Here is a 26,573-nt window from a genome sequence, read left to right as displayed (position 1 = left end):
TGATTTGATTCCAGTCACTGGTGTAGTTCCACAAGGGCAGCTCATAGGAAAGGAAGGCTTACCATTAAAAGTCAAGAAGAGATACCCTTAGAAACCTTCCCTTAGCTGTTAGGCGACAGATGGTTTGCCATACCTCTCTAAGCTCTTAAGCACTGGACAGTACACACAGGCACAGGAAATATCTGTTCTTGGAGAACAATAACAGCAGAGTGGAATAGCTTTACAAATACGCAACCTGATGGTAATCTGGCCATGGTAGAAAGAACTTCCCATGGCTGCAAGCACATGCCAGTCAAACCTGGAAATTTTGAATCACAACATATTTATAAGCAAATTTGTTTGATAGGTGTATGAAGTGTAAACAAGGCAACTTAGTGCAGGTCAGAAGTTTCTCATGAAAAACAATCACTCAGTGGTCTACTTCAGATGCCACAAACAACTACAGAGACAGATGCGTCATTACACATATCTTTAATCTTTAAACATGTAGGCAAGCCTCTTAAAACTAGAGTGAGACAGATGCCCCAGATGTAATTCACTAATCTTTTTTTTTAATGAACAGCTGTCTACACTATCCCCCTACAGCATTTGTTTGTACAGTCCTTGTGATCCTCGTGATTAGACTAAAATCTCTGCAAGAAATGCTGAGTTCCACTGGCATGTTGAACAGCAGTTACTGACGAATGATCAGTGCTGCACCTCAGGAATCTCAGGTTCACAAGGCAAACATAGCCATTATTGTCAATAAAGTTCTTCTGGGTATGTGACAGCATTGCCAATGAGTAAAATACTCTGATGTTTTGGCCACTGTTGCAAATGGCCTTCTTCAGAGTGTTTTTGCTAATTACTGATTGAGAAAATTTTTGGTTCTCATATAATGGCAGAAGAGGCTGTTACTTAACTCTGATTGAGGATGAGGAGGAGGGGTGTTCAACACCCTTTATTGGTGTTTCCATTATTTCTTTACACTGGTGGAAAGAGATATCCTTGATTCGTGTTTGCTTTATTGCTTGCCACTGGTGGACATAGCCAAATGAGAAATGGGAAGAAGTTGGGCATAGTACCGTTTACTTGCTGCAACTGAGGCATGACATACTCTGTGTATCTGGAGCCTCTGTGGTTTCTTGCACACCTATTTGTGTTGTTTTTCATGAGCTGTCATTCTGTATCGCTGTTACTGCCGGCAGCCAAGATGCTGGTTGTCAGTGCCAGTCATCTCTTTTCACATTTGCAGGTCACTTGGCTGTTTCTATCAGCTCTCTGATCTTCCTCCTGAAGGTAAGGGCTCTTTTGCCAGTATACAGGCCTATCACAATTCTATTTGTTTGCTACTCTCATCCTGATGTTCTGCCACTGATCACTTCGTGTGTTGTCTTATTCGGATATATGTTTCATGATCAGACATCAGTGTGCTGATCTAGTTTTTCAGCTACATCTTTCACTGAGCAAAGAACATCCCTTATTCTCTCTCATTCATTTCATCTGATACTCTTCAGTTCAGTGAGCCCCACATGTCTCCATAAAAGACCTTTTTCACTTAAAATCCATATACTGATAAACTAATACCCTTTATTTTTGTCAGCAGCTAGGCAAGTTGTTTTTCACTGCTTACTAAAAGTAAGATGTCGTCAGCGTATCAGACGTTAATGGTTCTTCCACCAACCGCAATACCTTTGGTCCAACCATCAATAGCTTTCTTAATAACATATGTTTGGCACAGATGTTGTACTGTTGGGGAGATAGGACACAACCCTGTGTAACATCTTTAGACACAGTGAAGAAATCAGGCATGCCAGCACTTGTCTTCACAGCTATATGTTAATATAATACACCTTTTCAGTAACAATAGCTACACAGTTTAAAATCATGGTATATTAACATGGTTTAAATCTGCTAATAAATGAAATAAATAACTTAAAAAACATGACTCAGTTACTTTAATTTGATTACAAAAACTGCTCTAGGATAGTTAACCATTATTGTACACTTATTTATTGCTGCAAAATCACATTTCATTAACAAAACTCTAAATTTACTTCTAACATCAATTCTGAAGAACAAATATAATTTATTTATTTATTTGTTGGTTTAGGAAGTCATAAAACAGACATTAAAAACAGAGTATTCTGACACATCAATTGAATACATTAACACAGCTACAAAATATTCTAGGTATCCAGTACTTTACAATTTGCTGTGCACTTTCACCGATATGTATAATAATTACATTAACTACACAGTTGTCTTTTTTTCTGTATTCTTATACAGTTGAGGATCAATGGAAATTAAGCAACAGACACAAATCATTCAGCTTTTAGTGAAACTGAGAGGAAGACTAGAGATATCACATTGCTCAATGACCATGTGGTGGAGCAGAATAGTGTATCTCATTACACTACATGGAAACAATGGTGGATGTGTTGACAAATGATACCTGTATGTAAATAAGTAACTGAAAGTGAGCAAATCAGTTGTGTGTGGTGGTGATAAAAGGCAGCACAGAAAGCAACTGCATACAAGACACCCCAATGTCTTAAGTTTGGTTTCACAGACTCATACAAAAATGAAGTTCTCTCTCTGCCAGATTCCCAAGGAACCACTCCTCCTCCCCCCTTCCTCTCTCATCATAATACCATTCACATCACACTGTTCATCATCATTATGTTGAACTATATACATAAGAAAGTATCAATGTATAATGTCTCTTGTCTTTTCATTGCATTTTGTGAAGGCTTGTCTTTAATAATTAATTGTAGCATTTTGTATTTGTTGTCAAAGCTTACAGAATCAAACAATACTCATATGGTTTGTTCATGTAGCACTAATGTATAGCACCTTCTTCTTATAAAGGAACAATGAAAGCTTTATTAATTCTGTCTCATGCAGTCATAAATATGATCTTGATATATTCAACAAAAAGTTTGGAGTAATAGGTGTTGTAGCTGTGGTATACTTTAAGTATTGTCCGCTCTTTAGGTCTTGGAAGTTAATGTATCAGTATTCCTCACACAGTGCAGGAAATTCACACTGCATCAGCTACCAAATGCAAGAATTAAATGTAATTCAAATCAGGAAGACTATGGTGAGTATATACAGCACCTAATTCAAAATTAACAATGATTGAAGCACTGAAAGATGAACTAAAATCCAGTTTTTAATTTCTTACAAGCAATGGCCACAATTAGGCATAGTAGAATAAATTACTCATAAATAGTGTGACAGTGGTGATGATAGAAGTGGCATGATTTAGCAAAGACAGGGTGGAGGTCAGTAAAAACAACAAAAATTGTTAAACAATTTTAGATCACCTGATTTACAAATGTGCATAGTGATAGTGTACTGGGTGGTTATGAAGATTTGTGGTTTATGTTGAATCGAACAGTACAAACAGTAAAATTACTGATGGAAAGGATGTTAAACTCTTGCTTGTTCACTCTTGAATTCTAAAATGTTTGCACTGGCTAGTAAAATGTGCATTTTCTCTCATTTTTCTTTTTCCTGCATACAAGTAAAAAATCCTCTTGTGATGGAAAGACTGGTATTATGTTCCTTCTTAATTTGATGCCTGTTGCTATTGTTCATGCCTATATTTACTGCTGTATTTCAGAATCTGGAGACGTTTTGTGACCACATTCAGGAGAGTTATTCTTTATATGATATAGTTTCTGTCATGATAATATCTTTTAAAATATCATTTCAAACTATTGAAGAGTGTGGTTAGGTTTTTCTGTGTTTAATTTGCCATTTGCCATATGGCCCAATAATGATTTCAACTATCAGCTGAATAGCAGATGTGAAGCAAACCAATTATTTTGGTTTTGTAGCAAACTAACTACTTGACCTAGGGTGTGGAACATGTGATACTGTTTAGTGTTGAAGGAATGACAAAAGTATGACTGGAAAACACATAGGTATTCAATAACTGTTGCATTTTCTAAGGAAAGGGGCACTGTTGCAAAAGCAGAGTGGAACCTTTCAAAACAATGATTCACTGTAGTTTTCTTACCAGTTACATTTATCTTGTCTTCCTACATATTGATACATTGTTTAGTTGTTATTTTTACACATTCTTAGAACCTTATCTACACAATATGCGAAACATACAAATATATATCAAACCACACACACACACACACACACACACACACACACACACACACACACACACAAATCTCTCTCTCTCTCTCTCTCTCTCTCTCTCTCTCTCTCTCTCTCTCTCTCTCTCTACAATGTCAAACCTTAACGCATTAGCTCAGTCTTAAGTCAGCATTAAAATTACTTCACATTCCTAAGGTAAAACATAACAGCCCTCTGCCAATACTTTATGGTACCATTTCACAAGTCTCTCTTCTATTTGATGTGCTCAATTTGCACTTACAGATGACATCAATGATTTCAGATACGGGAATCTGATATGCAAAGCCTTCTGTGGCCCTAGTCTATAATATATTTATTCATAAATATCGTTCATTATTATCATCAAACTTTGTGCACTGAAACCAGTCAGCTAAACATTTTGCGAGATTGTGGAGGTGCAATCATACTGACTGAAACACAATAAATAACACTTACACTTGGCAACCACCATGTTGTGTATATTAAATAAATGCAGATGAATTCAGAATGCCGTCATTAAATTACTGAAATGCTGGTTTTTTTTCCTTAAAACAAATCAGGCAGTTGTCTCTGTTTCTAAAATCAAACATCAATTGAAGAAGATCCTAAAATCCAACATCAATTGAAGAACCAGTAGCAAATCTAAGAAATGGTTTTCCCATGATACCTAGCATTATGGAACCAAAAGGAACCTGTCCACACAGCATGACATAGAAGACTATTGAAAAATTAATTTTCCATTTGGACAGTTGGAATTTGTTCAGAGTTACACTCAAAGAAACTATCCTGAGAAATAGAGGTCATATAATTACACAAACAAACATTCCCCTCCACCCACCCATTCACTTTTTTTTTTTTTTATACTTCCCAAATTTCTCACTCTATCTCACGGCTCTTACAAAACGCACAACAGTTCATTTCTTTTGATACTATGAAGAAAAATTGCTGAAATCAGTTTTAAGTTTTATTGTTGGTGTCTGTGAAGGAAAGGTCTTCGCTGTGGCACTATCAGCTCTCAATTTCTGTTGATTTTTTTGACTTGACCTTACAGCCGACTCCAGTTTTGAACGTAGTTCAGTTGACTGACTCATTAATGACTTAAACTCCTATTAAAAAAAGACAGGAAACAAATATTAGAAAAGTTTAAACACAGTTAACTAACGATGACTATTACAAAACAAAATCATGTACAATAAAATTAGCACACAGAAGTATTTCACACATTGTGAAACACTATAATAATCAGATCATGTTAAACAAATAAACAAACAAATATAAATAAATATTATACTAAGATAGCTAGCCTATAAAAAACACAACAGGTCTGTTTGACTAGCACTTCTAATTGTTTGTAGAATTGTTTCTGACTAATTGCATTTTCAATTGGGTTCATATCAGCAGATACCACAGGTATTCCATTTCACTGATTTCTGCCTCCTGTAGGAGTGTACTGGCATTTGATGTTCTTGAAAGACGAACTCTTTGCCAAAATGTTGACTGTAGGGTTGGACAATAGGGTGAAGGGTCCTGTTCCAAAAATGTACAACTCTCAAGTTACCGTAACTATTGATGTATGTACAAAGACTTGCACATGATACCAGCCCAAAACACAACAGACCCAGCTTCCTGCTGATCACATCAGACTTCATCCTGAGGTATGCACTCATTTATGATGATCATCAGTGTTAGACAGATCCTACACTTGTTTGTGAAGAGAATCCAATGCCACACACCCAGGTCCTACTGAGGTGTTCCCTTGTCCATCTCCTTTAGACACCAAAGTGATGGGCAGTTTGTATTACTGTTTGTAATGACTGCCTACAGGCCAAATGGATCACGTGGAGAAAGTTGGGTACTGTACGGGTCATCACAGCCCTTCCAGTTGCCTCCACAAAGGCAATGTGCATTTATGTTACACTCTCCTCACAACAAATAGAAACCATAATTTGGAGGTAGCAGTAATTAGCTCCTGTTGTTAATAGCAGGCAACCACTATGAGGCAGATCTTCAGTATTTTTAATTGACTATAGCAGTTGAATGTTCAGATGACGACTCTGTGGTGCGACCAATTCAGTGGGCAACTGCCAGTGTCGACAATCTTTGCCATAAACTAACAATGTGAGCGATGTCTAAGTTTGGAGTAACCCTTATAGGTGTGGTGTCAGACTTAACAGTGTCTGCACATCTGATTTTGTCCCTTTTCTTGTTCACAATTTGAACTGCACAGAGAATACTTGTTTATTTGTATCTTCATAACAAAGGTGGTTGTAGATAAAGATAAAAATCAAGATACAAAAGTCAAGCCGCATCTACAATATTTTGCCCAGAATTTGTTGTGCAGCAAATATTTATAAAAAGTACTATAATACGTTCCCTGAATTAAAGGATTCATCTCATTACTCGAAGTTTCGTAAATTCACTGAAATTATCCATGGTCTAATTTATTTTTTTTTAGGGAGAAATTTAATGGATTCAGTTACATAACTAGACAAAACACCTGACAATACCACCACAACTGGTTTATCAGTCAATAAATACCTCATAAGCACAATGCTATTTCCTCTAGTAGTACTGAAGCACTTTCTCAAAGCGACTATGACCAGTGACACGTCTGGAGATCCCTAAGCAGTGGTGGGATATCAACCTGACTGTCACCCACCTTACAGCCCGACAACCAGGAGTGATGGTGTGGGGTGCCATTTCACTTCACAGCAGGACCCCTTTGGTTGTCTCTGTGACACCCTAACAGTACAGAAGTACTTCAACATTATTCTATGCCCCGCTTTGTTGCCCTTCATGGCAAGCCATTCTGGTCTTACATTTCAGCAAGATAATGCCCGCCACGCATGCTGAGAGTTTCTACTGCCTATCTTCGTGCTTGTCAATGTCTACCTTGGCTATCAAGCTCACACATGATGCATTATGGACAGGATCCTCCAATCAGCTCAGGATTTTGACAATCCCTGACATAAACTAACAATGTGAGGGATGTATAAGTTTGAAATAAGAGTATCTGGCATGATATCCCACAGGAGCTCATCCAAAAACTCTATCAATCACTGCCAAGCCAAATAATTATTTTTATTTGTCTGTATGTGTACATCACATCTATTGATTTCCACCTCATTTGGACAATTCCTTCGGCGTGCATAACTTTTTTGTCAGAGTGTACACTGTGACCCAGGTATGAATCTGTTCTTCTCTAAACTAATACATCAGGGAAAGGCTGTTGGCCCTCTTTTTTAAGCTCCATCATGGATTTTAAATTACTGTGGATACAGTTTAAATATTTTACAAACTCTTTAAGTTTTTCTGCTTTATGTACCCTTTCCACAAACGTGTTGGCTGTGTACCCATAAAAACACATTGGTTTCAACTTGCCAGTTTCTAGTGCTTTTGCTTCAAAGTATTCCATTTATAAGTTTGCCACAAAGGGAATAACGAACTAGGCATCACCACACCACTGGTATGTTCACAATATTTTCTCTTGAAAAGGAAACAAGTTAATGTCAGAAAACACCTAAAAAGCTCTGTGAAATAATCATCAACCTTTTCTGAAATTACTTGCAAGGAATCAGAAACTGGTAATCTCAAAAAGAGGGAGAGTACATCAAAACTGACCATAATATCCTTAACATGAAGCTGCAATGAACTGAGGTAATGTACAAAGTCAGCGGAGTTGTGAATGTGATGTTTACACTTCCTCACATATTTGCAGAGAAAGCATTTCAGGTATTATGCCAGCTGGTAAATGAGCCAGTATAACTAACTATAGTTCTTGGAGGAATTCCTCCCATGCATACCCTATGAAGGCCATGTAGCCATGGTGACACTGCTGCTCATTTTCTAAGATCTTTAATGATTTTACATAGCAAGTCCGACTCACTGGGAAGAATCACCATCATTCTCTTGATTTTATTTGTAGGAGCGGTATCTCTCTGTCTATAGGCAACATCATTTAAAAGATAGAAAATCATCTTACTGCAGTCCACATGTGGCATTAGGACCATCACATTGTCCATGTCTGCTGTAACAACACAGATTTCTCAACGTTACTCGTTCTTCCTTGGAGACACTGATCTTAGCATTGGAGCCTAGATAACTGATCAATCTAGTGGGAGAGAAGCTACAACATGCTCCATGGAGCTGGTGTAATATACTAAATGGGAATGAAGTTTAGCACTTTACCAAGAATCTTCATGTATCCTCATCCAGATGTTTGTCATGAAGATTAATTACAGTAGAGCTTCCTGCACCTTGTCTTGACTTTTTGTGCACGTGATCAAATTTTTCTCTCTGGCTTGCAGATATTTCCAAATGCATTGATTCTGCTTGTGATCATATTATATTGTCAACCAATTCCCAAGAATCTGCAGAGTGTGTCACTGACATGTAGGGGTGGATATGAAAAAGCTCTTTTGAAGTGACGTTCAGCGTTCATTGGGTGTCAAAAATTCTCTCTCATACCATAACCAGAGTGGCATGGCACATAATCTTATTTGCTGCTGATGTTTTAATATGATGTTTGACTTTGGCACATGCAGGTACATCTTGTTACAACATCAGTGTACCGAGAAGGCAACCTTTTCATCAACTTGTGTATGTTACGGAACATTTCCTCCCTGCTGAGTGAAGAGATGTCATTAGGTTTACACAGCGCAGTTGATTAATATTGCACTTCTGAGTGTTCTGCCACGTTTTTTTTTCCATTTTATGCACAATTATTCGACAACTTACCCAGCTATCTTCTTCAGGTGCTGTGATGTATGCTGTTATGTGTACTCGCTGCCTGGACTCCAAACAGTCTGTGAACCATTGTTGGTCTCGTGCCACTATTTATACCAGAGTTTAACTCCCAACACCCACGATGGCCTCTGATGATCTTTTGTTTTTCAGAGGTCGCTCTGATAGTCCAAGAAATGCAAATTCCATCAGCACTTTCCAGCTCTGGCAGATGTGATGGCGAACAAGATCTTTTTGAACTAAGTGCTAGACGCCAGTCTTGTTTACACTGAATCCTCCATTCCTGTTTATTAGGGTTTCCAACATCTTTATTTCAATGGACCCTGAATTATGCTGTCCTATAAACTTAGAATTTTGCGCAATGATACTGGTCTCATCGTACTTCATTTTATGATTATATTCAAGGCAGTGATGGTGATATAGCTGATTTGCTTGGTTGTTGTAGTAGGACGTGTCACTGATGTTCCTTGTATCTCCACAATTCTTATGATAGTCTGCTCAACGTAAGACATACAACGTCCACATTTCATGTGATGCACACCCAGATAGTCTTTAACATTACTAAGAATACTTTTTATCTTAGTTGAAGGTAGTGAAATACACTGAATACCACATTTCAGTAGAAGTCTACTGACATTTTTGGTTATTGGATCAGATAAGGTAACTGACTAATTTTGACTTCTCTTCCCATCTGTCTTGATCCCTTTCTCAGGCATACTGGATTTTGGCTGCACTACCCATTTCATTTGATGATCTGAGAACCCATTCCTTTGTAACACTATTCGTAGGTGTTGTAAGTCTTTGGAAAGGCTCTCCTTGTCTGAAAGTGTTCGAGCAATATTGATCAGAGTCTTAAGCACTGAACTGCTTTGCAGTGGATGGTGATAGCTCAAAGCATGGAGGTAAGAGGTCAGTGTGTGTAAGTTGGAGTCTACACAGTGAGTAAATATAACAACAAAACTTGCAGCACCTGAAAAAGGAAGCTGGTTAGTCATCGAAAACCTTTGCAGAACATTCAGAAACACAGCATTAATCAATTGTGCTGAGAAAACCTGAGAGATCATATCACTTCACTCTATGGAGGGACAATGTTTTAACATACACAATTTGGATAAGCTCCACAAGAAGAAAGGTCAACTTCTAAATATGCAGAACTTTCTAAAAAGGTGTTGAGATGAACAAGTTGGACCTATGTAAGCAAAAATCAATCATCATTTTAGGAACACCACCACTGGACTTCAATACGGACACAGATAATCCTATGTGGATCTCCCAGAAGAGTAGTAAAGCAAGCTACCACAGGCTGGACATGCAAAGCACTGTATATACAGAACCACTGAATGTGGTGTTTACCAAGGCTGGGCCTTTCAGTTCTGGCACCAATTTGAACTACTGCCAAACTGGCTTCACTTCACACCATGGTCTGTTCCACATGCTTAGCTGTTCACTACTTCAAGCTGGTCACATTCGTGTATTTCTCCAAAGCTCACCTCTATGCAGCGTTCAGACACACTAATCGCCCATAGGTTGACTCGACATCAAGTTTCTTTCACTCTTCTGGGGTTCAGCTCAACATCTTTACAGTTGGGCTACCATCAGTTAGTATAGTTACTTTTAAGTCGAGACTGACAGTTTTCTGGTGTTGCCTTGTTTTGTGCAGATACAAAAATGGTGGCATAGGATGTTCTTACAAATTTGATATCGTCCTTTTTTTCCATGGCATTAGTTTGTGGGCACCATGCAATTGGCATTTTTGCAATGTTGGCAAGAGGTGAAATTCCTCTGCATCCATGCTGCAATAGTGGCAGGCCAGGTGGCTGCAGAGAAGCCATCCACGCTGCCATCCCCAACTGCATACACTGGCTTTGAGGAGTCTGCTGAAAGGTGGGAGAATTATCTGCACCAGTTCTTGCTGTACTGCCATGTAAAGTGTACTGTCGATCCACAACCTCGTTACTGTCCAGCAGTGTGAAACTGTGCAAAATTTGATGTACTCCAACGAGTCTGCAAAACTTAACTACAGGAACTCTGTCAGCTGCTCATGCAGTATTTCAAACATCAAACCTATATGGTGATGGCACAGTTGCAGTTTAACTAGCACCCAAAGTACCCTGGGCAGCAATCATGTCTGTCCTGGATCCCCAACCTGCAAGGTCTTTCATGCAAGGGTCGGTTTAAATGTCCTTAATGTGCTACTTCATATGTGGACTCACTAATTAGGGGCACAATTGTCTGGTTAGCACCTGACCCCAAGGTCCAAACTAAGGCACCGGTGTTGTTTGACCCCTTCTTAGCTGGAGCTGCCCAATTTGCTGAATCCCATCAACTTACGGCAATGGCAATTTTCTAACAATTGGCAAATGGTAAAATTACATATGCATGGAAGGCAGCTCACGGTGCCTCATCGGGTCGACCAGGCAACTACACTTTCCTCTGAGGGCACCCCCCCCCCCCATGTGATTATGTCTTCACCAATTTGAGGGTGATGCTGTTGCAGCATTCCCTGCCTTCATCTGTGGCAAGCCCAGTATGCACAAGACAAAGAGTTGGGGATCCTGCTTGCAATCTTTTCAGGCTTTTGGCATCGCTCTCCTTCTGCATTTGTTTCCACTCTATGCACAAGTTGACAGTCCTGTCCCAATTGTCATGTGGTACGTGTTAGACAGGACTGCCAATATGTAGCTGCTATGTTTCTGGTATGCCAAAAAGTAGGACATTTGTTATCAGATTCTGACAGTTGGTGAGCCGCAGGATGGTTGTTGGAGGCCCCATTGTTTTCCCTGGACACAGGGGCTGCCTCTGACTCCCCTCAAGCATTATCCCAGTGTATTCCACTAATGCTGCTCATGAATTGATGACTGACTCAGTTTCAGGTAAATACGGGAGCAACTGTCAGTCTAACTAACGTAGAAACGTACACACTCTTGGGTCACTCTGTGTTGCAACAGACACAATGTTATGTCTTACAGTAAAAATAGTGTATTCTTTTTTTTTAGTGTGGGGGGGGGGGCAATTCTTTGTCTCAGCATATCAAAAGAATGTGGACTGGAAACTTACATTAACTCACTGTTGGCACAAAATATTTTTCGATTAAATGACTTTTCGGCTTTTGGCTTTCAGTACTGGACAAAGAACATTTAGTGTCTAAATCTGTCCCTTTACAACAAGGTACAAGCAGCTGTTTGAGAAAACTTTGGGTTGGGCAATAAATTTCGAGGCACACACCTTCCTTAAGCCAAGAGTAATACTTAAATTTTGTCACCATCATCCCATTCCCTTTGCCATGTGTGACAAGATCAAGGCAGAGTAGCAGCATTGGCAGGACCTCGGGCATCATTCCACCTGTTTCATCAAGTCAGTGGGGCACACTGGGGCCACACACATGGTTATGATTCAGAACACAGATGGCCCCTTGCTCCAATTTTAAACAACAGGCAATGTGTCTGACTCGTATCCAGCTCCACAGCTGAAGGAGTTGCTGGCCAAATTGTCAGTGGGCCAGTATTTTTCTGCATAGCATACCTGCAGAGTAGCCATTGGATACCACATCTTGGAGTTTCTTGGTGATGAAAACCCTCTTTGGGCTTTATCAATTTAATCATCTGCCCTTTGGAATTCCGTCTGCATCAGTAATTTATAGATGATATTCGGAGCAGTTGATTCAGGACATTTTCTGTGGTGAAATTACCCTGGCAACTTCTGGTTCAGGGGCTGTATGCAAGAGGGCATTTACAAAATCTGCAGGTGGTTTTCCAATGCCTTCTGGAGAAAGGTCTTCACTTCAAATTGGAAAAGGCACTTTTCCCCCCAAAGGGGCATATTTCGGGTCATGTGTTTAGCAAAAATGGCCTCTTTTCTACAGATGAGCACAACAAAGCCACTGACAACTTGCAGGTGCATAAGAACCTCAAGGAGCTCCAGTTCCTTTTGGACAAGATTTCTTGTTATGCTAACTTCATCCCCCAGGTCATGCACACTTGCCATCCTCGTAACTGCCTTTGCCAGAAGAGCATCAAATCTGTATGGTCTGTGGATTGCCCTGTGCTATCCAGTCCTTTAAACACTGTTTGTGCTCTGCTCCCTGTTTGGCTTCTAGTACACCACTTAAATCACTAACCTTGGCAGCTACCATGTCGCGTAGGTGTGGTCCTGTCACATTGGAACTAGATAGCACTGAGCAGCCCATCACTTATGCATTGAAGACACTTTTCGTGGCGCAATCTAATCATTTACTTGTGGTAAAAGAATCACTCACTATCATTTTTGGCATAAAAAAGTTTCATGTTTTCTTGTATGGAGTGAAGTACCTACTCATCACCAACCACAAGCTACTGGTTCCCTTATTTGGCCCTCATTCCAGGCTTCCAGATAGGACTGCCCACTGATTGCATCAGTGCTATGACATTATCAGTCCACCACCCAGCAGGTGCACTATCATGGTTGCCAGTGGGACCAGATCCAGAGTTCAACTGACAAGAGGCTTTCATTTGACGTTGTATGATACCTTGTAGCAGACACTGCTCAATTTTTCTTTGTTGGTGCTGGAGGTTATGTCCACTATGGCTGACGCCCTGTTTTATTGGAAAGTAGTTTCATCAGCCTGAACAAGATAGGCCAAGCGCGCTCCTTCTTTTCTCCTACATAATTGCCTCAATGCGATCCAGGGGATCTTCATGTCTGCGATGGATGACCAAAGCTGTTGAAAAGCTGTCCCTCCATTGTTACATCCTCACATACTCCAGCTGCTGCATGGATCAAACTGGGGCATGTCTCATATGTAGGCTTTGGCACAGCATCATACCTACTGGTTGGTGATCAATCATGATCTTGAACATCTTGTGCAGGCTTGCATGGATTATGAACAGAACCAAGCTCCGCCACCAAGTCAGTTCCTCCCTCAGCTGGTCCCACAGCACCATTGGGAGAACTTCCACAGCAAACTTTGTGGGGCCCTTTTTGGGAAGCATGAGGTGGTTGGTAATGGATGCTTTGTCCTATTTCCTATATGTTGCCAAACTGTTTTCCATGACTTCAAGAGGTACTATTCACACATTGTGTCTCATTTGCTCTATTAAGGGCTCCCCCTCAGACCCTTGTATCTGATAATGGCTGGAAATTTGAGTCAGGGAGTTTGAAGATTTCTGAATCCACAATGGTTTCCAGAGTCTGACTACCAGCCCCTATCATCTGGCTTCTAACTAAGAAGTGGAGTGCTTTTTGTGTGAACATTCAAGACACAAATGAATAAATCTGTCTCTGCATTGTCCCACGATGATGCACTTTCTAGTTTTCTCACCATGTACCAATCAATGCCCATTAGAGGTGCAGTCTGGTGGAACATTTGCATGTGCACAGGCCATTGAGTCCTATGGATTTGTTGCACCCTGAATTGCATGCCCTGGACCATCACAGCTTACTGTGATTTCATCAGGAGGCTGCTTTTGGGCCCAGTCTTTCAGCTGGTGGCAGGGATGGCTCCCTAGTCTAGTGGTGGGCCACGAAGGTCGGAAGTTTGTGAAGGATGTCAATTGGGAACAGCTGACTGGTCATTCCAATCAGTTGCAAGCTTTTGGACTCATGACATAGCCATCTCTGAGCAAGCCGGGCAACGGGTTCGGTCATGACATATTCCTGATAGGAGCTCCCAATTCCAGCAATGTGCACACCTGCTGCCATCCCCACTGTGCCCTCTGCCAGCCTACTTTTGCCCACAGAATTGAGTGCAAGAAGCAATCATTTCTGCGACTTCTGCTGCAGGGCCCATGGAGTTGGAACCATTGCCTTCCTTTATCTACTTGCCTGTGAATGTGTTCCCATATGCTCAGTTGATCAGTCACTCACACTGGCTGTGTTTGTGTTTTTCTTTGTGCTCGCCTCTTTGTGGTGTTCAGACACTCTGCTTCCCTGTAGTTTGACTCACAGATCAAGTTTCTTTCCCTCTGCTGGGGTTCAGCTCTGGGCTTTGCAGTCAAGCCGGCACCAGCTAGTATACTTACTTTGTTCTGACAGTGGGAGTTTTGTGGCATTGTCATGCCTTGTGCAGATACAAAATTCTAACTAACACACAAGCAGCAAAAAGGATTATGTGCTATGCAATCCTGGCTCTAGTACAGGAAAGAATTCGTGACATCCAATGAATACTCAATGTCACTTCAAAATAACTTCTTGAGCTCCATCTTTACATGTTGGCCACACTCTATGCAGATTATTGGGAACGCTATATGAGCACAGTTCAAATCAATGTAGTTGAAAATGTCTCCAAGCCACAAAGCAAAATTCAATCACACAAAAAGTCAAGACAATATTCAGAGAGGCATACTATAATTAATGTCACTGACGAACAACCGAATGAGGATAAAGTGAAGATCCTTGCTAAAGGGCTAAATTTCACATCTACTCCTAAAATGTTATGAACAGCACATTATATCAGCTCCATAGAGCGTACTCTAGCTTCTTTCCCACCAGAAGCAGCAGAAGAGGTTCACTGCGAAACCTGTTGACCACTTACCAAGATGCAAATGCTAAGATCCAACATCTCTAAAGAAGAATGAGTAGCGCCGAGAAATATGTGGGAGGTGAAGGCAACTATAGTTGTGCCAGCTACCAAAGGCAATGCTACTGTGTTAATGTCACGTGAACTACACTAAGAAGATTCTTGATCAAAAGATGTTGCTACCTACAGACAGATAGATGTGGATCCTACAAATAAAATTGAGAGTAAGATGAATCTTCTTAATGAGTCAGGCTTGACATGGTTTTCCACATCCCTCTAGGTAAATACCGGGCTGGTCCCCCATGTCCCACCTCATTACATGGCTCACAGACATCTGAACACTTTCGCACCATTCCACTAGTCGCAGACAGTTGGGGTACACCAATTCTTTCCTGGGGAGTACAGGGTGGCGGCAGGAAGGGCATCCAGCCACCCCTTCCACTAACATTGCCACATCTGATTAACCATGCCGACCCTGTGTCTCCACGGGTAAAACATCACAGGCAAAAGAAAGAAAAGAAAAAAAATGAGTTAGGGTTGTTACATTGGTGCCATCTGGATGACATCCTTTGTATGGCGTCGTGTCACTGGTCGAATAATCAGCAGGTACGGAAGTTCAGCAAGGCTAATAGTAACAACCGCCCCAACACAGCACTGCAGCTGACGGAACTACACTGCCACACTTTCTGTAGATTCCAATCACTCTTCAGACGATGTCACTTTACACTTAGTGCCAAAGAGCAAGCAGCTTGTCATCTCGACCAGTGGCAACCAACCACGCGAATTGAGCACACTCATCCACCTGACAGTATAACCAGTACCACCAGGACTCAACTGTGGGTCTACACTCAGTCGACAGTGACTTCACAGCAAGAGCATGGTCCAACCAGTCCATGGTTAGAGTTCACACTAAAAAGCCAGTGGCTACCATCCATGGCAATTATCAGATATTGGTATCACTACCAGAGAAGTGAAGCTTCATGGTCTTTCTAAGATACACAAGGAAGCATTCCTCTAAGATACAAAGTCATATGGGCACACAGACATACCAGATGGCAAAATACCAGAGACGCATTCTTCACAAATATGTAGGGAAGCATGAACACCACATTCACAACTTGTTGACTTTGTATGCCGCCCGAGTCAATTTCAGCTCAAGGATAGGGATATTATGTTCACTTTCGACGTAGTCTCCCTCTTTATGAGAGTTTCACTGTCTGATTCCCTGGAACTAGTCACTGAGTAGTTTGAAGATTATTTCACAGAACTTTTTGAGCGTTTTTGACAACTTATTTCCTTTTCCTGTTCATCAGGAAATATGAACAAACCAATGGTGTGGCAATGGGTAGTCCATTACTGTCTTTTGTCGTGAATTTATTCATGGAACACTTTGAAGGAAAGGTACTAAAAACCGCTAAGTCGAAAATAATGTGGTTCTATTCATACGTGGATGACACATTAGTGATGTGTGACTACAGGAAGTGGAAAAACTTGAAGAGTTCCTAGAAAACTTAAACTCTATCCACAGTAATGTAAAATCCATGATGGAACTTGAAAATGAGGGCCAACAACCTTTCCTCGATGTGCTAGTTTAGAGAAGACTGGATGGATCTCTGGGTCACAGTGTATGTAAAAAGAACTGTGCACACTGAGCTCTATCTCCAAGCCTCAAGCCATCACCATTTGTCACAAAGAAATTTGGTGCTTGATCCATAGAGCTCAAACACTTCCAGATAAGGAGTACCTTGTCAGAGTGTTACGACACCTATGAATAGTGTTCTGAAGGAATAGGTACTCATACCATCTAACTGAATGGGCCGTACAATCAAAATCAAATACACCTGATGAATGGGATGAGACTGAGGAAGAGAAGTCAAATATCAATAAGCTGCCTTATGTTGACCGATCATTCCAGACATTGGGCCGACTCCAATGGAATCATGGTATCAGAAATATTTTGCTCCCTTAACTAACAAGGTGAGGTTGTAGGATGGGACTCATCAATTTGGCTCAAGGAGTGTGAGTAGAAGCAGGTACATGCACCATTTCTCCCCTGAGTGGGCCATAGTAAATAGTAAGACCCACTGTGAAGATTTTGAGCAGAGTGTGAGGGATACCCCCCACCCTCTCACGTCAATGACGTGGCCCAGTGGTCAAGGGCACTGCCTGGCAACTCACCGGCTTGGATTCTATTCTCACTGCTACAGTTTCTTTTTCTTTTTTTCCCCTTTTTATTTCATTCCTCGTACTGTTTAACTATGAATTATGAAATTTAAATACATTTAAACAGTTAAATTTGTTGTTGTGGTCTTCAGTCCTGAGACTGGTTTGATGCAGCTCTCCATGCTACTCTATCCTGTGCAAGCTTCTTCATCTCCCAGTACCTACTGCAGCCTACATCCTTCTGAATCTGCTTAGTGTTTTCATCTCTTGGTCTCCCTCTACGATTTTTACCCTCCACGCTGCCCTCCAGTACCAAATTGGTGATCCCTTGATGCCTAAGAACATGTCCTACCAACCAATCCCTTCTTCTAGTCAAGTTGTGCCACAAACTCCTCTTTTCCCCAATTCTGTTCAATACCTCCTCATTAGTTATGTGATCTACCCATCTGATCTTCAGCATTCTTCTGTAGCACCACATTTCGAAAGCTTCTATTCTCTTCTTGTCTACACTATTTATCGTCCATGCTTCACTTCCATACATGGCTACACTACATACAAATACTTTCAGAAACGACTTCCTGACACTTTAATCTATACTCGATGTTAACAAATTTCTCTTCTTCAGTAACACTTTCCTTGCCATTGCCAGTCTACATTTTATATCCTCTCTACTTCGACCATCAACAGTTCTTTTACTTCCTAAATAGCAAAACTCCTTTCCTACTTTAAGTGTCTCATTTTCTAATCTAATTCCCTCAGCATCACCCGACTTAATTCGGCTACATTCCATTATCTTTGTCTTGCTTTTGTTGATGTTCATCTTATATCCTCCTTTCAAGACACTGTCCATTCCATTCAACTGCTCTTCCAAGTCCTTTGCTGTCTCTGACAGAATTACGGATGTCATCGGCGAACCTCAAAGTTTTTATTTCTTCTCCATGGATTTTAATACCTACTCCGAATTTTTCTTTTGTCTCCTTCACTGCTTGCTCAACATACAGATTGAATAACATCGAGGAGTGGCTACAACCCTGTCTCACTCCCTTCCCAACCATTGCTTCCCTTTTGTGTCCCTCTACTCATAACTGCCGTCTGGTTTCTGTACAAATTTTTTCGCTCCCTATACTTTACCCCTGCCACCTTCAGAATTTGAAAGAGAGTATGCCCAGTCAATGTTGTCAAAAGCTTTCTCTAAGTCTACAGATGCTAAAAACGTAGGTTTGCCTTTCCTTAATCTAGCTTCTAAGGTAAGTCGTAGGGTCAGTATTGCCTCACGTGTTCCAATATTCCTACGGAATCCAAATTGATCTTCCCCGAGGTTGGCTTCTACCAGTTTTTCCATTCCTCTGTAAATAATTCGTGTTAGTATTTTGCAGCTGTCACTTATTAAACTGATAGTTCGGTAATTTTCGCATCTGTCAACACCTGCTTGCTTTGGGATTGGAATTATTATATTCTTCTTGAAGTCTGAAGGTATTTCGTCTGTCTCATACATCTTGCTCACCATATGGTAGAGTTTTGTCAGGACTGGTTCTCCCAAGGCTGTCAGTAGTTCTAATGGAATGTTGTCAACCCCTGGGGCCTTGTTTCAACTCAGGTCTCTCAGTGCTCTGTCAAACTCTTCACACAGTATCATATCTCCCATTTCATCTTCATCTACATCCTCTTCCGTTTCCATAATATTGCCCTCAAGTACATCGCCCTTGTACAGACCCTCTATATACTCCTTCCACCTTTCTGCTTTCCCTTCATTGCTTAGAACTGGTTTTCCATCTGAGCTCTTGTTATTCATACAAGTGGTTCTCTTTTCTCAAAAGGTCTCTTTAATTTTCCTGTAGGCAGTATCTATCTTACCCCTCGTGAGATTAGCCTCTACATCCTTACATTTGTCGTCTAGCCATCCCTGCTTAGCTGTTTTGCACCTCCTGTCGATCTCATTTTTGAGATGTTCGTATTCCTTTTTGCCTGCTTCATTTACTGCATTTTTATGTTTTCTCCTTTCATCAATTAAATTCAATATTTCTTCTCTTCTTCTACTGTATTTCTCTCCCCCATTCCTGTCAATTGTTCCCTTATGCTCTCCCTGAAACTCTGTACAACCTCTGGTTTAGTCAGTTTATCCAGGTCCCATCTCCTTAAATTGCCACTTTTTCGCAGTTTCTTCAGTTTTAATCTACAGTTCATAACCAATAGATTGTGGTCAGAGTCCACATCTGCCCCCGGAAATGTCTTACAATTTAAAACCTGGTTCCTTAATCTCTGTCTTACTATTATATAATCTATCTGAAAACTGTCAGTATCTCCAGTCTTCTTCCATGTATACAACCTTTTTTAGAATTCTTGAACCAAGTGTTAGCTATGATTAAGTTGTGCTCTGTGCAAAATTCTACCAGGCGGCTTCCTCTTTCATTTCTTCCCCCAATCCATATTCACCTACTACGTTTCCTTCTCTCCCTTTTCCTACTACCAAATTCCAGTCACCCATGACTATTAAATTTTCATCTCCCTTCACTATCTGGATAATTTCCTTTATTTCATCATACATTTCTTCAATTTCCTCATCATCTGCAGAGCTAGTTGGCATATAAACTTGTACTACTGTAGTAGGCGTGGGCTTCGTGTCTATCTTGGCCACAATAATATGTTCACTATGCTGTTTGTAGCAGCTTACCCACACTCCTATTTTTTTAATTCATTATTACACCTACTCCTGCCTTACCCCAATTTGATTTTGTATTTATAATCCTGTATTCGCCTGACCAAAAGTCCTGTTCCTCCTGCCACCGAAATTCCCACTATATCTAATGTTAACCTATCCATTTCCCTTTTTAAATTTTCTAAACTGCCTGCCCGATTAAGGGATCTGATATTCCACGCTCCGATCCGTAGAACGCCAGTTTTCTTTCTCCTGATAACGATGTCGTCCTAATGACGTCTTCCTGAGTAGTCCCCGCCCGGAGATCCGAATGGGGGACTGTTTTACCTCCGGAATATTTTACCCAAGAGGACGCCATCATCATTTAACCATACAGTAAAGCTGCATGCCTTCGGGAAAAATTACGGCTGTAGTTTCCCCTTGCTTTCAGCCGTTCGCAGTACCAGCACAGCAAGGCCGTTTTGGTTAGTGTTACAAGGCCAGATCAGTCAATCATCCAGACTGTTGCCCCTGCAACTACTGAAAAGGCTGCTACCCCTCTTCAGGAACCACATGTTTGTCTGGCCTCTCAACAGATACCCCTCCATTTTGGTTGCACCTACGGTACGGCTATCTGTATCGCTGAGGCACGCAAGCCTCCCTACCAACAGCAAGGGCCATGGTTCATGGGGGGGGGGGGGGGGGGGGGGGCAGTTGAATTTATATATGCAAAAGTACATAATCATATTAAAAACAAAGATTCCAAGACTTACCAAGCGGGAAAGCGCCGGCAGACAGGCACATGAACAAAACACACAAACACACACACAGAATTACTAGCTTTCGCAACCGATGGTTGCTTCTTCAGGAAGGAGAGGGAAAGACGAAAGGATGTGGGTTTTAAGGGAGAGGGTAAGGAGTCATTCCAATCCCGGGAGCGGAAAGACTTCCCTTAGGGGAAAAAAAGGACAGGTGTACACTTGCACACACACACATATCCATCCGCACATACACAGACACAAGCAGACATATTTAAAGGCAAAGAGTAAGGGCAGAGATGTCAGTCGAGGCGGAAGTACAGAGGCAAAGAAGTTGTTGAAAGACAGGTGAGGTATGAGCGGCGGCAACTTGAAATTAGCGGAGGTTGAGGCCTGGCGGGTATCGAGAAGAGAGGATATACTGAAGGGCGAGTTCCCATCTCCGGAGTTCGGATAGGTTGGTGTTGGTGGGAAGTATCCAGATAACTCGGACGGTGTAACACTGTGCCAAGATGTGCTGGCCATGCATCAAGGCATGTTTAGCCACAGGGTGATCCTCATTACCAACAAACACTGTCTGCCTGTGTCCACTCTTGGTGGAGTGGGGAGGATTTCATGAAGGATGGATCTCATTTCGGGGCAGGATTTTAGGAAGTCGTATCCCTGCTGGAGAGCCACATTCAAGGTCTGATCCAGTCCCGGGAAGTATTCTGTCACAAGTGGGGCACTTTTGGGGTTCTTCTGTGAGAGGTTCTGGGTTTGAGGGGATGAGGAGGTGGCTCTGGTTATCTGCTTCTGTACCAGGTTGGGAGGGTAGTTGCGGGATGCGAAAGCTGTTTTCAGGTTGTTGGTGTAATGGTCGAGGGATTCAGGACTGGAGCAGATTCGTTTGCCACGAAGGCCTAGGCTGTAGGGAAGGGACCGTTTGATATGGAATGGGTGGCAGCTGTCATAATGGAGGTACTGTTGCTTGTTGGTGCGTTTGATGTGGACGGATGTGTGCAGCTGGCCATTGGACAGATGGAGGTCAACGTCTAGGAAAGTGGCATGGGATTTGGAGTAGGACCAGGTGAATCTGATGGAACCAAAGGAGTTGAGGTTGGAGAGGAAATTCTGTAGTTGTTCTTCACTGTGAGTCCAGATCATGAAGATGTCATCAATAAATCTGTACCAAACTTTGGGTTGGCAGGCTTGGGTAACCAAGAAGGCTTCCTCTAAGCGACCCATAAATAGGTTGGCATAAGAGGGGGCCATCCTGGTACCCATGGCTGTTCCCTTTAATTGTTGGTATGTCTGGCCTTCAAAAGTGAAGAAGTTGTGGGTCAGGATGAAGCTGGCTAAGGTGACGAGGAAAGAGGTTTTAGGTAGGGTGGCAGGTGATCGGCGTGAAAGGAAGTGCTCCATTGCAGCGAGGCCCTGGACGTGCGGGATATTCGTGTATAGGGAAGTGGCATCAATGGTTACAAGGATGGTTTCCGGGGGTAACAGACTGGATACGGATTCCAGGCGTTCGATAAAGTGGTTGGTGTCTTTGATGAAGGATGGGAGACTGCATGTAATGGGTTGAAGGTGTTGATCTACGTAGGCAGAGATACGTTCTGTGGGGGCTTGGTAACCAGCTACAATGGGGCGGCCAGGATGTTTGGGTTTGTGGATTTTAGGAAGTAGGTAGAAGGTAGGAGTGCGAGGTGTCGGTGGGGTGAGGAGTTTGATGGAGTCAGGTGAAAGGTTTTGTAGGGGGCCTAAGGTTCTGAGGATTCCTTGAAGCTCCGCCTGGACATCAGGAATGGGATTACCTTGGCAAACTTTGTATGTAGAGTTGTCTGAAAGCTGACGCAGTCCCTCAGCCACATACTCCCGATGATCAAGTACCACGGTCGTGGAACCCTTGTCAGCCGGAAGAATGATGATGGATCGGTCAGCTTTCAGATCACGGATAGCCTGGGCTTCGGCTGTGGTGATGTTGGGAGTAGGATTAAGGTTTTTCAAGAATGACTGAGAGGCAAGGCTGGAAGTGAGAAATTCCTGGAAGGTTTGGAGAGGGTGATTTTGAGGAAGAGGAGGTGGGTTGTTCACCAACCTAAGTTCAGCACATGATCAACATAGCTCATCTCAAACCAACACTTTTTCGACTTTTTTCACACTTTTATCTCTCCCTATACAAATCTCTATTTACTTTCACTTTAACCTCATATTACCCTTTCCACCTACTAATACCATGTCAACCTCACAACATCCCTACAACGACCCCATTAAATTTTATTTACATTCCCTCCGCAAACATGCCTTCACCCTAGCCAGATTACGCTTCCATATTTTATTTACTCAGGCTTGTCTGACATTTGGCATTACTCCCAAAGGCCTCACACTTAAAGTTCCCATCTCTGGCTGCAATCCTTCTTTCCATCAGTCCTTATACCAGTTCCAAACAGCACAATCCATAGCCCTCACCCACCTAATCCTTCACCTATACATCGACTCGGCCAATGAACACACCCATCAACTCCTATCCCAAATCAAAGTCCTCAATATTTCCTCTCCCACATCCACACCGGCTGTTCATAGAATCCTCCTACAGGCCAACCGCAAATTAGAACAACATGCCACCCTCCACCTCAAAAAACTATCCAATCTCCTGGTTTCCCACCTCCGGAAAGGCAACTCACTCACCCTCCACAACCTTTCCAACAAACCTCAACCTCCTCTCATTGCACACAGACCCAGTCTCTCCCATCTACTCAATCTCCCACTTCCAGCTCCACTCCCCCCAACACCTCAAAATTCTAGTCAACACAATCTGGAACCACAACACCCCAATTCAGTAGTTAACCTTTCCTCCAAACCCCTCTCCCAATCCGAAACCTCTGTCCTATCCAAAGGCCTCACCTTCAGCCCCACTCCCAGGTTCAACCAAACTGCCCTTGTCAAAGATTTACTGTCGTACACTCGTAGTCTCTGCTGGAAATATCACTTTGCCACGAAGAAAAACAATCCTGATCCCACTCCTAATGATCCAACTCCCCAAGACACTATCCAAATTGAACCCTGCCTGCAACAGTTCCGTCCTCCATCACAGCGGGACCCACCTCCTCTTCCTCAAAATCACCCTCTCCAAACCTTCCAGGAATTTCTCACTTCCAGCCTTGCCTCTCAGTCATTCTTGAAAAACCTTAATCCTACTCCCAACATCACCACAGCCGAAGCCCAGGCTATCCGTGATCTGAAAGCTGACCGATCCATCATCATTCTTCCGGCTGACAAGGGTTCCACGACCGTGGTACTTGATCATCGGGAGTATGTGGCTGAGGGACTGCGTCAGCTTTCAGACAACTCTACATACAAAGTTTGCCAAGGTAATCCCATTCCTGATGTCCAGGCGGAGCTTCAAGGAATCCTCAGAACCTTAGGCCCCCTACAAAACCTTTCACCTGACTCCATCAAACTCCTCACCCCACCGACACCTCGCACTCCTACCTTCTACCTACTTCCTAAAATCCACAAACCCAAACATCCTGGCCGCCCCATTGTAGCTGGTTACCAAGCCCCCACAGAACGTATCTCTGCCTACGTAGATCAACACCTTCAACCCATTACATGCAGTCTCCCATCCTTCATCAAAGACACCAACCACTTTATCGAACGCCTGGAATCCGTATCCAGTCTGTTACCCCCGGAAACCATCCTTGTAACCATTGATGCCACTTCCCTATACACGAATATCCCGCACGTCCAGGGCCTCGCTGCAATGGAGCACTTCCTTTCACGCCGATCACCTGCCACCCTACCTAAAACCTCTTTCCTCGTCACCTTAGCCAGCTTCATCCTGACCCACAACTTCTTCACTTTTGAAGGCCAGACATACCAACAATTAAAGGGAACAGCCATGGGTACCAGGATGGCCCCCTCTTATGCCAACCTATTTATGGGTCGCTTAGAGGAAGCCTTCTTGGTTACCCAAGCCTGCCAACCCAAAGTTTGGTACAGATTTATTGATGACATCTTCATGATCTGGACTCACAGTGAAGAACAACTACAGAATTTCCTCTCCAACCTCAACTCCTTTGGTTCCATCAGATTCACCTGGTCCTACTCCAAATCCCATGCCACTTTCCTAGACGTTGACCTCCATCTGTCCAATGGCCAGCTGCACACATCCGTCCACATCAAACGCACCAACAAGCAACAGTACCTCCATTATGACAGCTGCCACCCATTCCATATCAAACGGTCCCTTCCCTACAGCCTAGGCCTTCGTGGCAAACGAATCTGCTCCAGTCCTGAATCCCTCGACCATTACACCAACAACCTGAAAACAGCTTTCGCATCCCGCAACTACCCTCCCAACCTGGTACAGAAGCAGATAACCAGAGCCACCTCCTCATCCCCTCAAACCCAGAACCTCTCACAGAAGAACCCCAAAAGTGCCCCACTTGTGACAGAATACTTCCCGGGACTGGATCAGACCTTGAATGTGGCTCTCCAGCAGGGATACGACTTCCTAAAATCCTGCCCCGAAATGAGATCCATCCTTCATGAAATCCTCCCCACTCCACCAAGAGTGTCTTTCCGCCGTCCACCTAACCTTCGTAACCTCTTGGTTCATCCCTATGAAATCCCCAAACCACCTTCCCTACCCTCTGGCTCCTACCCTTGCAACCGCCCCCGGTGTAAAACCTGTCCTATGCACCCTCCCACCACCACCTACTCCAGTCCTGTAACCCGGAAGGTGTACACGATCAAAGGGAGAGCCACGTGTGAAAGCACCCATGTGATTTACCAACTGACCTGCCTGCACTGTGACGCTTTCTATGTGGGAATGACCAGCAACAAACTGTCCATTCGCATGAATGGACACAGGCAGACAGTGTTTGTTGGTAATGAGGATCACCCTGTGGCTAAACATGCCTTTATGCATGGCCAGCACATCTTGGCACAGTGTTACACCGTCCGAGTTATCTGGATACTTCCCACCAACATCAACCTATCCGAACTCCGGAGATGGGAACTCGCCCTTCAGTATATCCTCTCTTCTCGATACCCGCCAGGCCTCAACCTCCGCTAATTTCAAGTTGCCGCCGCTCATACCTCACCTGTCTTTCAACAACTTCTTTGCCTCTGTACTTCCGCCTCGACTGACATCTCTGCCCTTACTCTTTGCCTTTAAATATGTCTGCTTGTGTCTGTGTATGTGCGGATGGATATGTGTGTGTGTGCGAGTGTACACCTGTCCTTTTTTTCCCCTAAGGGAAGTCTTTCCGCTCCCGGGATTGGAATGACTCCTTACCCTCTCCCTTAAAACCCACATCCTTTCGTCTTTCCCTCTCCTTCCTGAAGAAGCAACCATCGGTTGCGAAAGCTAGTAATTCTGTGTGTGTGTTTGTGTGTTTTGTTCATGTGCCTGTCTGCCGGCGCTTTCCCACTTGGTAAGTCTTGGAATCTTTGTTTTTAATATATTTTTCCCATGTGGAAGTTTCTTTCTATTTTATTTACAAAGTATATAATCAATTTAATTTGATTAATTAATAAATTTAAACAGGAATTATTGTACATGATAAATTTCTGAACTGTATTTACTGTACGATGTGCTTTGTGATTTCAACTGGTCTTCAGTAGCAACATTCTTTTATCATAACCCCACTCTACTCTTTTTCTTTGTTTTCTTTCA

General features: G+C 42.5%; 1 protein-coding gene across 3 annotated transcripts in view; it reads right to left on the bottom strand.

Annotated features, from left to right (window-relative positions):
• Positions 1-1,914: 1,914 nt before the first annotated feature.
• LOC126297831 (HEAT repeat-containing protein 5B) overlaps positions 1,915-26,573 on the bottom strand; it is a 472,968-nt gene continuing 448,309 nt past the window's right edge. For all 3 annotated transcript variants that reach the window (XM_049989077.1, XM_049989078.1, XM_049989076.1), the window contains one exon: positions 1,915-5,222. In XM_049989077.1, the coding sequence (XP_049845034.1) occupies positions 5,046-5,222 (177 nt within the window). In that variant the 3' untranslated portion in view covers positions 1,915-5,045. The remainder of the gene's footprint in view (positions 5,223-26,573) is intronic.

The sequence above is a fragment of the Schistocerca gregaria genome, chromosome X (assembly GCF_023897955.1).
Source record: "Schistocerca gregaria isolate iqSchGreg1 chromosome X, iqSchGreg1.2, whole genome shotgun sequence".
In the NCBI taxonomy this organism is placed as follows: Eukaryota; Metazoa; Arthropoda; class Insecta; order Orthoptera; family Acrididae; genus Schistocerca; species Schistocerca gregaria.
The sequence above is the reverse complement of the archived record's forward strand: the minus strand, read 5'-3'. Positions and strand labels throughout refer to the sequence as shown.